We start from the raw sequence: 13,965 nt of genomic DNA on the forward strand, positions 1-13,965 counted from the left end.
CTTTGATTATGGGTTATCAAGATCAACAACAGGTTCAATTTCTATATCATTATCATTACTAGGTTGAGCATCATCATGAACTTTATCATTAACATTACCACTAGTTTCAGGTTCATTACCAGATTGTGTTTCAGCATCAGAAATAGAAATATCATTTGGATTCTCAGGTGTTTCAACAATAGGATCACTAGAAGCATGCAAAGTCCTATCATTTTTCTTTTTCTTCTTTTTAGAAGAACCAGGTGCATCTATATTATTTCTCTGAGAATCTTGCTCAATTCTCTTAGAATGGCCTTCAGGATACAAAGGTTCCTGAGTCATTCTACCGGTTCTAGTAGCCACTCTAACAGCATAATCATTATCTTTACTATTCAATTCATTGAGCAAATCATTTTGAGCTTTAAGTACTTGCTCTACTTGAGTGGTAACCATAGAAGCATGTTTACTAATAAGTTTAAGTTCACCTTTGACATTAGCCATATAATCACCCAAGTGTCCAAGCATATTTGAATTATATTTCAGTTGTCTACCAAAATAAGCATTAAAGTCTTCTTGCTTAGCCATAAATTTATCAAACTCATCTAAGCATGGGCTAACAATTTTAGTAAATGAGATTACAACTTTATCATATCTATAGAGAGAATTTACATTTACTACCTGTGTCGGGTTATCAAGACCATGAGTTTCTTCAATAGGTAAAGGATTTGGATTATATGTTTCTTCAACAGGCGGTAAATTAAGACCATGTATTTATTCAATAGGAGGTAAATTCATAACATCTTCAACTTTAATACCCTTTTCTTTCATAGATTTCTTTGCCTCTTGCATATCTTCAGGACTGAGAAATAGAATACCCCTCTTCTTCGGAGTTGGTTTAGGAATAGGCTCGGGAATTGGCTCCGGAAGTGCCCAATTATTTTCATTTGTCAACATATTATTCAATAAAATTTCAGCTTCATCCGGTGTTCTTTCCCTGAAAACAGAACCAACACAACTATCCAGGTAATCTCTGGAGGCATCGGTTAATCCATTATAAAAGATATCAAGTATTTCATTTTTCTTAAGAGGATGATCAGGCAAAGCATTAAGTAATTGGAGAAGCCTCCCCCAAGCTTGTGGGAGACTCTCTTCTTCAATTTGCACAAAATTATATATATCCCTTAAAGCAGCTTGTTTCTTATGAGCAGGGAAATATTTAGCAGAGAAGTAATAAATCATATCCTGGGGACTACGCACACAACCAGGATCAAGAGAATTAAACCATATCTTAGCATCACCCTTTAATGAGAACAGAAATATTTTAAGGATATAAAAGTAGCGAGTTCTCTCATCTTTAGTGAACAGGGTAGCTATATCATTCAGTTTAGTAAGATGTGCCACAACAGTTTCAGATTCATAATCATGAAAAGGATCAGATTCAACCAAAGTAATTATATCAGGATCAACAGAGAATTCATAATCCTTATCAGTAACAAAGATAGGTGAAGTAGCAAAAGCAGGGTCAGGTTTCATTCTATCATTTAGAGATTGCTTACTCCATTTAGCTAATAATTTTTTAAGTTCAGTTCTATTTCTGCAAGCTAAAATAGCTAAAGAAGCATCTTGATCAAAAACATAACCCTTAGGAATGGCAAGTGGTTCTTCATCATCACTTTCATCAGTATCATCAGATTCAATATTTTTAATTTCTCTAGCCCTAGCAAGTTGTTCATCAAGAAAAGCACTAAGTGACATAGTAGTATCAGGCATAGAGGTAGTTTCATCATAAGTATCATGCATAGCAGAAGTGGCATCATCAATAACATGCGACATATCAAAACGAATAGCAGAAGCAGGTGTAGGTGTCGCAAGCTTACTCAAAACAGAAGGTGAATCAAGTGCAGAGCTAGATGGCAGTTCCTTACCTCCCCTCGTAGTTGAGGGATAGATCTTGGTTTTTGGATCTCTCAAGTTCTTCATAATGATAAGCAGATATATATCCCAAGTGACTCAAAGAATAGAGCTATGCTCCCCGGCAATGGCGCCAGAAAATAGTCTTGATAACCCACAAGTATAGGGGATCGCAACAGTTTTCGAGGGTAGAGTATTCAACCCAAATTTATTGATTCGACACAAGGGGAGCCAAAGAATATTCTCAAGTATTAGCAGTTGAGTTGTCAATTCAACCACACCTGGAAACTTAATATCTGCAGCAAAGTATTTAGTAGCAAAGTAATATGATAGTAGTGGTAACAGTAGCAAAAGGTAACGGTAGTAAAAGCAATGATTTTGGTATTTTGTAGTGATGATAGCAATAGCAACGGGAAATTAAATAAGCGAAGAACAATATATGGAAAGCTCATAGGCAATGGATCGGTGATGGAGAATTATGCCGGATGCGGTTCATCATGTAACAGTCATAACCTAGGGTGACACAGAACTAGCTCCAGTTCATTGATATAATGTAGGCATGTATTCCAAACATAGTCATACGTGCTTATGGAAAAGAACTTGCATGACATCTTTTGTCCTACCCTCCCGTGGCAGCGGGGTCCTTAGGGAAACTAAGGGATATTAAGGTCTCCTTTTAATAGAGAACCGGAACAAAGCATTAACACATAGTGAATACATGAACTCTTCAAACTACAGTCATCACCGGTAAGTATCCCGATTATTGTCACTTCGGGGTTAACGGATCATAACGCATAATAGGTGACTATAGACTTGCAAGATAGGATCCAGAACACTCATATATTGATGAAAACATAATAGGTTCAGATCTGAAATCATGGCACTCAGGCCCTAGTGACAAGCATTAAGCAAAGCAAAGTCATAACAACATCAATCTCAGAACATAGTGGACACTAGGGATCAAACCCTAACAAAACTAACTCGATTACATGATAGATCCCATCCAACCCATCACCGTCCAGCAAGCCTACGATGGAATTACTCACACACGGCGGTGAGCATCACGAAATTGGTGATGGAGGATGGTTGATGATGGCGATGGCGACGGATTCCCCCCCTCCGGAGCCCCGAACGGACTCTAGATCAGCCCTCCCGAGAGGTTTTAGGGCTTGGCGGCGGCTCCGTATCGTAAAACGCGATGATTTCTTCTCTCTGATTTTTTTCTCATCGAAACTCAATATATGGAGGTGGAGTTAGAGTCGGAGAGGCAACAGGGGGCCCACAAGGTAGGGGGCGCGCCCCCCACCCTCGTGGCAAGGTGGTGGCCCCCCTGGCCTTCATCTTTGGCAGGTATTTTTTTCTTATTTTCTGAAAAGTGTCTCCGCGAAGTTTCAGGTCATTCCGAGAACGTTTGCTCTTGCACATAAATAACACCATGGTAGTTCTGCTGAAAACAGCGTCAGTCCGGATTAGTTCCATTCAAATCATGCAAGTTAGAGTCCAAAATAAGGGCAAAAGTGTTTGGAAAAGTAGATAGTTTGAAGACGTATCAGGCATCCATATCTGATTTGAACGACTTTTGACACCATATGCATGTTGCTACATGTCCGGCCATTTATCGGCCTTTTTTCACCAAAAAAACTCCCGAAAATGTAAAACTTGTCAAAACAACTTGAGTTCGTGCCTTGAATTGGTCATACAAAGGCCATGGAAAAAATTAGTGGGAATTTCCTGAGTATTCACGTGCTGTTTCTTAGCCTAAGAAATGACACGTGAATACTCAGGCAGCTTCCATGCCATATTGGCCTAACTTCCCATTGGATTATGACAATTAGCATTATTTCTCAAAATCAGCTCACAGACACAATCAATATTTAACACATATATCTACCAAGGAGGTTCACAAACCTGTCTACATAGTTGGTGTTCCGATGCTACAAGCTTTGTCGCTAATGTGATATTCCTACCACTCCTTGTAACACAAGCATGGCATTTTATTTTGGTATTCCAGCTCCTATTATAGATGGTGAACGTCTGAAGAGGTATGTGTTTTAGAGGGTCCATTTTTCATCTTGTACGTACACACGATTTTACAATCAGATGAGAACAATCCTGGAATGACAATCTTGAGGTGGATTTATGAAGAACTTCCAACTGAATACAAGGAAAGGCTGCAAATATTGTACTTCCTGCATCCTGTAATTTATTCTTGGCTGGCCATGACCACACTAGGCGGGCTCTTCTTAAGCGGAGGGTCGGTTTTCTATGAGAAGCTCTCCGTCGTCATTGATTAGTTTCTCCGACTGGATGAGATCCACCCTTTCTACGGTGATAGCCTTCATGTGCTCTATAACAAGGATCATTACAAACTTGCCTTGGGTCAGATCAACACTGCTAGAAATATCATTGCAAATATCTCCAAGGACTGAGGATGCTTAAGTATGAAGGCACCATGTACCGGTGCAAGTTCCTGAAGGTAGCTGCACTAGGTCACTATATACTTGTTCTAAAGCGCATCAGTCCTAGTCTGGCAGAGCAGATCAGGCAACACATGACCATGCTTCTATCAATAGAACGAAAGACCCGTACTATCTTGATGTGTGAATTACCAAATGTTGGGAAGAGCTCTTTCATGAACAAGGTTACAAGGGCAGATGTGGACGCACAGCCTTATGCTTTCATGACAAAATCCCTTTTGATGGCCACACAGATTACAAGTATTTGCGTTACCAAGTGATTCATACTCCAGGTATCCTTGACCGGCCTTTTGTGGAAAGGACCATCATAGAATTGTGCACTATCACTGCTCTTTCCCACTTGAGGGTTGTTGTGTTGTTCTTCGTCAACATATTTGGGTCTTGTGGGTACACTATTGCTCAGCAAGCTGCACTTTCCCATAGTATAGAATCCTTGTTCATGAATAATCCTCTAGTCATTGTGTGCAAGAAGACTGATTTGCAGCAACTTGCTGGGCCTTCTGAAGAGCATATGAAGCTGGTAATGCAGATGAAGGCAGAGGCAGAGGCAGATGCCTCTCACTTCTATGCACGCGTCAACTCCACCTAATTAATCCTACATTGCTCATGTTTTACATCTCTACTATCTCCTCTTGGCTCATTAGTTCATGATTCTATCATGTTTTACTAATGTTGTCTTGGAGAGAGCAAAGATGACTAGGTAGAGCAATAGAGACATAGTAGGCACCGATCATCCTTATAATCAAAATTTTGACTTTCAAAAGCAACAAAATTTCTCTCACCCTCGAAATTTCGTAAATTTCCTTAATGTCGTAAATTTCAAAAAAAAACAGCAGATTAATGAAATATTTATTTAAATTTAGATAAATTCAAATTTAAAGTATTGAATAAATTACTTTTAGAATTATTTTCACAGCAGAACTCATCTATCCCAATGGTGCATCTGTTACGTAGACCCAGGTTCAAAACCTAGCAACCTAACTATTTTTGCCGAATTTTCATACGACGGGAATAATAAAAAAGACTAAAAAACCAAAATTGAGCGTATCTAGGATTTGAACTGTAGGGCTTAAGTACGAAAGAATAACTTCCTACAACCATGCTAAGCAGAGGGGTATAATTTAGATGGATTCGGCCTGTCTTTTTTAAGTGTGATTTTAAACCAAAATAATTTGAGTGAAACACAAATATTTTGATTACCCTCGTAATGAGAGAAATTTCAGCTCATCGACTTTTTTCCTTTGGTCAGATGGCCAACATAATATATCCTCTCCAGCTAATAAAATTTCTTAGTATATCTATATTCTCCATAGTTTTTGTATGCTAAATTGCTAATACATGTTTCTTACATGACGAGATCGTTGTCCGATGATTTCACTGGTGTGATCTACCCACTGCTCGGTTGTCACTTGAAGTATTGTTCAAAACATGATACAATTGGAACAATGTTCACACAAGTGAACAACTTTCAGGACTATTTCCACTAAGTTGATTTTAGTTTAGCGTTCTTTTCTTTCCAAATGATGCCTTCATGCTGTGGACATCCAGGATTCAAAGAGAACAAGATTTTTTTATAAGAACATAATTTTGCTTTCAACTATTTCTTTGGGAAACATGCATATACATAAAAAATGTGCTTATATGTAGTTTAAAATGTGATATTCTATATTAATTACATGGCCTTTACTTTTTTGCTTTGTAGTTTTGTGAAGGCTAGCTAATGGAAGTCTTCACAGAAGTTGATGGTGGAAGTTCCGGTAGAGTGACTGTTCCAGTAGCAAGGCAATTTAGCATGGATCAGTCACATATATGGGTGCATTCTTACTATAATTAAATGCTTATTCTTGCCAGCATATGAGAGAAAAGGTGTCCACCTCACTCGAACAAGATAGTACTCAGATGTGTCCCGTGAGTGCTTCTGGAAAACACTAGTAGAAAAAAGGGCCATTTGTCCCGGTTCTAGAGGGCCTTTAGTCCCAGTTCTGGAACCGGGACTAAAGGGTTGTTACTAAAGCCTCCCCCTTTAGTCCCGGTTCTTACACGAACCGGGACTAAAGGCCGTCCACGTGGCCGCTGTTTGGAGCTCCACCTTTAGTCCCAGTTGGTAATATTTTTACAAATTTTTTTTAAAAAATTGATTCTTTTTCGATTTTCAGATTTCTGAATTATTTTCCAATTTTTTTTGAATTTTTTTATTTTTTTCGATTTTCAAATTTCTGAATTATTTTCCAATTTAATCTCTAATCACCCCTCATCACTACTCTATTTAACTTCTAATTTCTAATCACCCTTCATCATTCCAAATCATCTAACTTCCCGGCCAGTCAACCATCCTCTCACTACTCTAGCCTGAGCACGCTTAACTTCCGGGTTCTATTCCCCCTCGTTTCCAAGTCTGCACTTGTTGTTTTCCTGACAATAGTAAGATGTCAATCCTATTAACCCTCAGGAGTTTAGCTTAAGCATGAAGTCACATGTTTCACTGTTTGAGTTTGAAACTATTATTCTAAAAAACAATAATTATTTAGTAACACTAATATTTCTTAAATAAGTAATTTGACCATAGTTTGACCAGATTTGACCAAAATTCAAAAAATTGAAATAATTATTTAGTAACACTAATATTCTTGAATAATTATGTAGTAACACTAATATTTCTTGAATAAGTAGTCTGACCATAGTTTGACCAGATTTGACCAAAATTCAGAAAAATTGTAATAATTATTTAGTAACACTAATATTATTGAATAATTATTTAGTAACACTAATACTTCTTGAATAAGTAGTTTGACCAAAGTTTGACCTGATTTAACCAAAATTCAAAAAAACTGAAATTTGAGCATAACTTTTTTTCCTTTTAGAATTTGAGGATTCTAAAAATTTGCAAACAGGCCGTAGGCGGCCAAAATCGGGTCCGGATTTCCGTGCTGAACATTTTGATATATTATACATTTTTTCGACATCGTATGCAAAAGTTATAGCCATTTTACTTTTTCATGACACTTTTTTGCAAAACATGTCCAAATTTAAGTTTTTAGATTTTCCTAACTAGTAGATGTAGTAATATAACTACACCTCCAGGAATTTAATCTTTTGAAGTTTTTATCATTTTCTTTTGCTTTTTACAAAACTGAAAAGGCGATCCACCGGGGGGGGGGTAGAGTTTGAAAATGAGACCTAGTCCTGGTTTGTGTCTCAAACCAGGACTAAAGGTCTAATCTTTAGTCCCGGTTTGAGATACGAACCGGGACTAAAGGGCATCGCACCGGGACCAATGCTCACAGTAGTCCCGGTTCGTGACTGAACCGGGACTAATGGGCTTATCTGGCCCGAACGAAAGCCCTGTTTTCTACTAGTGAAAGCAAATGTGTAGAATATTATTAGCAACCTAAAACTAGATCTTTAATTAGTTGATTAGTTCTATTGAAATCATATTAAATAGTTATAATACACTAACCTCTCTAAATTTCCCTTGTATTTCGAAGATGCCTATGTTCATCATAACAGTATGGACGGAAGAGAAAGGAATAATTTCACTCCTGATACCTCCTAATCCTGATATGCAACGGCCATGTGCATGCATCCTCACACAGACTATGATTATCACCCAATAATCACACTAAAATAAGATGAGTTGTGCAAGCCATGTGGAAGTGTGTGTGTGTGTGTGTGTGTGTGTGTTACTTGTGAGTACATGAATGAGTTGTCTGATATATACTCAGAGTTTTGTCCTAGCTAGCTGATAAATTCTGGTAGGTAGTCTTGAATGATTGTTTTCATTTTTTTCACTGTTGTCTCAAGAATCCACAAAGGGCTTGGAAGATCAGGTTCACTTTTTTTATCATGTGTTTTTTTAATGTGAACTGTTTTGGTTGGACAGAATCCAAATCTCTAAAGCTTCATTTGAATGGAGAAGCACTACGATGGCAAAGTGTAAAACTGGGTGGCCCATCTAGTTATCTGTCTGTTAGATTACATATCAAATGCGAATTAATTTCAAATTATAACCACAATTTGTTTTGTTGAAGAATTTGTTTGATTATGTTGGCAGTTCAGACTGAACATCAGTCTTTCTACAATCAAAATTTAAAAATCTGCTCCTGACCATGTACTACTCGAAATATCTTATGCCACCAACTGCCCGGTTATCTTATTTTTTACTGATTATGTTGATTCAAGCCACAAGCATCACACAAATCACTAGCTTAGGTTATTTGTTGCCTAGATAACTCGGAAGCATTGTCTTTGCCGAGGAGAGGCACTTTCCCCTAATCGTGGTGAAGTAGGAGATGACTTCTGTTCGGCAGGCACTCCTTGACAGCTTCATCGATATTGTAGTCCTCATTCCACCTATGAACTCTTTGTGTCACCCTTGTCCAATGAGATAGTAGGCTAGCAGTGCCAATGTCGACGAGTCCAAAATTGTGGCGCCCTAGAAGAATTGCTTCTCTGTACGAAAATGTCTATAAGAACATAAATCAGTGTGTGCTTATTATGCTTGCAACTATTTCTTTTGGAAACATGTATATACATATTAAAATGTGCTTATACATAGTTTAAAATGTGATGGTGTATAGTAATTACATTGCTCGTGCTATTTATTTTATTTTTGCTTTGCAGGCTTTCCAAAGCTTGCCAATGAAACTGTTCAAAGAACTTGGAAGCTTCAGTAGAGTGACTATTCCAGCAGTAATGCAATTTGGCATGGCTCAGTCACCCACTATATCAAGAGCTCAGGAAAATGTTGTTGCAAAGGCTATTGCTTGCTACACATCCATTTTTTTTACTTTTTTATTTCGCTAAACTCAACCAAGCCAAGAAGCAGTGCTACAGAGCCGACTTCTGTCTGATAGTCAGCCTACGAGGCAGCAAGCAGCTAAAAAACACAACCGTCTCAGGCTTACAATAGGCACCGAATCTTTCAATACACAGAGGTGTGCACGTGAACCAAGCTAGATGCAGATCCGCTCCCAGGTGCATGTGTGGAGGTGACATGCCACACATGTTATCATGGCCGGAGATGACAGAGCCGGAGAATAAATGTTCGGTGGGCCAAGAGAAAAGCCCATTGGCCACACCATAACAGCCTCTAAGAAACTCACTGTGTGTTCGTGGAATGTCCTATTTGATGCTTAAGGAGCTTAAAAAAAATTGATGCTTAAGGCGCCAAATAATTTCTTATTTACCCAATGCATAGCCCCGGAACAGTAGGGAAGCCTTCAAAATGTCGGCAAGCATCGAAACAAGTGTTATTTATGACCAAAAGAACTCATGGATGTTCAATTATCAACCAAACATGTACTTCCCAAGAGCATATATATCTTATTCCTGCATAGGCAAACTATAAGCTAACCGAGCACAATGGCATCGAACAATAACATTCCACCAACTGCCCTGTCTTATTTTAGGACGGATATTCATGTAGTTTAGGACCTGTTTGGTTCCAAATAAGTCACCAACTTATAAGTCAAAAAATAAAAAAATGACTTATTTTACCAAACAGACTCAACTTATAAGTTACCCCAACTTATAAGGCCCTGTTTTGTTCTAAATAAGTCACCAACTTATAAGTCGAAAAGTGCAAAAAGTGACTTATTTTGCCAAACGGACCCAACTTATAAGTCACCCCAACTTATAAGTCACCCCAACTTATAAGTCATAAGTTGCTTCACCCCAACTTAAAACTTATAAGTCACCCCCTTTTACGTGGGTCCCATCACCTTTACATTGAAAAACAAGGTGGGAAGGTGTGGTCAGGTGACTTATAAGTCAGATGACAACCGAACAGGCGTGACTTATAAGTCATTGATTCTAAGTCACCTGACTTATAAGTCAGGTGACTTATTGAAACCAAACAGGCCATAAGTCATAAGTTGCTTCATCACAACTTAACACTTATAAGTCATCCCTTTTGCATGGGTCCCACCACCTTTATATAAAAAAACAAGATGAGAAGATGTGGTTAGGTGATTTATAAGTCAGGTGACAACCAAACAGTCATGACTTATAAGTTATTGATTTTAAAGTCACTTGACTTATTTGAAATCAAATAGGGCCTCAAGCCGGAGGCATCACACGGACCACTAGCTTAGGTCTATTTGCTGGCTAGATAATTGGGTAGCATGGACTTCCCCGCGGTGATGCACTTTCCTCTGATAGCAGTGAAGTGGGACACAAGCTGCTCCCGATCTGGCAGGCACTCCATGACAACTTCGTCGGCGTTGTAGTCCTCCATCCACCGGTGGATAGCAGGATACTCGTCATCATTCATGACGGTTATCCCAGCAACCTCTTGCAGCACGCCCGCCCAGTGGGACAGAACGCTGGCGCCGGCGATGTCGGCGAGGCCGATAGCAGCGCCACCGAAGAATCTCTTCTCCTTGAGTTGCGTCTCCACTATCACCAAGTGTTCCTTAGCATCCTCCATGAGAAGCTTCCGTGTCTCGCCCTCCGTCCACAGCGCCAGCCACACCGACATCAGGCACTGATCAAACAAGTCACGCACACAACATAATGAGAATATATTTCACTATGTAACCTTTTTGGAACAGCGAATTTGAGTTGTAAAAAATAGTTTCCAGGCATGCATGATAACCTACCTTTTCCGCAAAGAACTTGGCCCAGAAGCGGGCCTCGGCCCTCTCGCCGGGGTCTGCTGGCAGGAGCGGCGGGCCATCAAAGGCCTCGTCGATGTACTCAAGGATGACCAGCGACTCGCAGATGGGCTTGTCGCCGTGGAGGAGCACGGGCACCCTGTGGTGGACGGGGTTGTGGCGGAGCAGCAGCTCGCTCTTGTTGGAGAGGTCTTCCGTAATGAGCTCGTAGGCGACTCCCTTGAGGCGCAGGGCCACCTCGGCACGGTGGACGAACGGACTGCCGAAGGCGCCGATGAGCTTCACCGGTTCCGTCATTTTGCTTCCTTGTTCGTGATCTGGAAGATAGGTATGGTTGGTACGTGTATATATAGTGCTAGGAATTCCTCTCAGCTCGTCAAAGTGGAAGTCATTTTGCCTTTGTCTTTTGGGATAGAAGAAGACTGCTGGTTGTTTCGTTTCTAGCACACGTTGCCGCGGTGGCACGAGACTCGATCTCTCTCACCGTGTAAAATCATTTTGGTCAAGAGCATCTCGGAATATGAGACAATGGTGATGATCACCAGCAACGGCAGAACGGGACGCCCAAATTTCAAATTTGACCCGTCTCCCTACGCACCTGGCAGCGGGGGCTTTCTCGGCCGCACACGACGAGGCCTTGGGCCGTCAAAACGCTAGTGGGCTGGTCATAGTGAAGAGTAACTTAGACCAATAACATGTATATGTTACTAGTTTATATTATTATTTTCATAGTGGGTGGTGTCATAATAGTGGGTGGTGTCATATGTGTGGTAACATAGTTGAATTTATTTATTACTTTGTAGACTCATTTTGCATTGGAAAACGCTATGTGATGGTATCATATTGTGTTACTTTATTTGCCTCTTTCCTTATTAACTACCTGTCACCTCATCATTCTTGCTTATGTGGCAGCTATGTTACTACTTATGTTACTCCCACTATAACCAGCCTTAGAGCATCTTCGGGCTCCTCAAAAATGCTCATTGCACGTGACCAATCACAAAATCATGCTCCCCCTCTTCACGCAAAATTGCCTTGGTTTTCAGTCGATGTCTTTTTTGTATGTGCTCAATGTGCGCCGAAATTTTTTCAACAACTTCGGGCTCCTTGTTTGCTTCTTCTTTCTTGTTCATCTTCTGCATTATTACTTTTCTCCCAGTTTTGAACATCTTTTTCTCCATGGCGATGGGATTATATTTTGTACCCCATTCGACGGTCCATATGTTGGTGAGATAGTCGTCTGTAGCATTATTTTTCTTGTAGCATGGCTCTCCCAGCAGCATATGACACGAAATCATCGATACCGAAATTACATCGCACAAAACCTCACAAGAAAATTTGCCAACAGAAAACACTACCATAGTTTGGTGCGTGATGTCGAGCTTGTCGTATCACCTCTTCATTGAGTAAGGTTGCTGATTTGGTGTCATCGGTAGCTCTAGCTTCTCTACCACGTCGATGCCGACCGCATTGATAGAACAGTCATGGTCTCATGGTCGATCATTGTGGCGCAAACTTTCTCTCCTACTTTACAGTACGTGTGAACTTTTTTTAGCGCCATAGCCTTCCTCCCCCAACAAAAATTACTTGCATATCCTCCGGTAGCTCCTCCTTGATGACGCCACCTGACTGTCTCCTCCAAAGTGTTGTGAGCAATGCCGGTCTCTGATACCACTTGTAGACTATCAGTGTGTTGACGATTGTTGGCAGTCAAAGACTAACCTTTGTGCGAACTTCTTGTTAGCTCCCTTGATCGACATCAAATGGATATACAAATCATCAATTATCTCTAGATCCATTATAAGTTCATCCTCCTCCTCCTCCTCCGCATGATCAGATTTCTCATGTTGCGAGTTCACCATCTTTCAAACAACTGGATCAAATAGCAGAAAAAAGTACAATGATGAACCTTGCTCCAAATACCACTTGATGTAGAGAGAACCTCGAGACGAGGGTAGATTCATTGTTGACCCGATCTTTCACGGCACAAACCTTGACTGCAGCAACTAATCGTAGCAAGTTTATGAAGATGTTCGCAAATCCCACTGAAACAATGCACCAACCCCTCGATCTGAAGGAATAACGTGGACGAAACGTTTATGCTCAGCTTGTGATGTTCTATGCGTCATGTCACAAGAACTCACAGACCAGTAGAGATTTTTGATAAGATTTCTCTAAACTCGATAATGGCCAATGGCGGAAATACACATCTATCTATCTATCTATCTATACTAATTTCGCACTTCCTAGAAATTCCCACGTTAATTAGTAATTACCGGCCATCCATCTGATGAGACCGAGTTATAACGGTGCATATTTACCAATATAATCCTTGTAATCTAACTAAAAAAACCAACACGGCCGGTCGAGGCGCCATGCCACCGCGTCCACGCGCAGGCGGCCTTGTGGGCGGTCTCGAACGTCCCGAGACTGAGACGTGTATTAGCGGAGCGGATCTCCTCATAATACACGTCAGAGGGGCGGGCGCGTGGCGGCGGTCCCGGGGGAGGGGGGGGGCGCTGGAGGCGAGGAAGAAGAACGCGGCGGGGAAGAAGGGGGTGACGGAGTGGCGGTTGGCGGGCTCGCACGCGGGTTTCTATAGAGCGCACCCGACGCTGCGCACCAAAACTGCCACGCACCGGGGCGCATCGCGCGCGCATACTTCTTTTTCCCGCGCCTGCTGGAGCAAACCAAACCGGCCCGCGGGCGTAAAACCGGAATCTTTTCCGGCGCGCGCCAAAGCTAGCACGTCTGGTGGAGATGCTCTCAGCTCATCAAAGTGGAAGTCATCTTGTCTTTTGGGCTAGAAGAAGACTGATGGCTGCTTCGTTTGTACAATACTTTTCTTTTTCGCAATCTCTCTCAGTGTGAAAGCATTTTGGTCAAGAGCGTCTCCGAATATGAGCCGATGGTGATGATGACCCGCAACGGCAGAATGGGACGGCCAAATTTCGAATTTGACTCCCTTGATTGATTCCTCTACC

General features: G+C 40.8%; 1 protein-coding gene across 1 annotated transcript; it reads right to left on the bottom strand.

Moving 5' to 3' along the window:
• Positions 1–10,326: 10,326 nt before the first annotated feature.
• Positions 10,327–11,315, bottom strand: LOC125549300 (probable glutathione S-transferase). The gene is made up of 2 exons (XM_048712743.1): positions 10,967–11,315; positions 10,327–10,851 (listed from the first exon to the last, which is right to left on the bottom strand). The coding sequence occupies exons 1-2, from the start codon at positions 11,276–11,278 to the stop codon at positions 10,462–10,464; spliced, it is 702 nt and encodes a 233-aa protein (XP_048568700.1). The 5' UTR covers positions 11,279–11,315; the 3' UTR covers positions 10,327–10,461.
• Between the last annotated feature and the right edge of the window lie 2,650 nt (positions 11,316–13,965).

This window comes from Triticum urartu, chromosome 3 (genome assembly GCF_003073215.2).
Source record: "Triticum urartu cultivar G1812 chromosome 3, Tu2.1, whole genome shotgun sequence".
Lineage (NCBI taxonomy): Eukaryota > Viridiplantae > Streptophyta > Magnoliopsida > Poales > Poaceae > Triticum > Triticum urartu.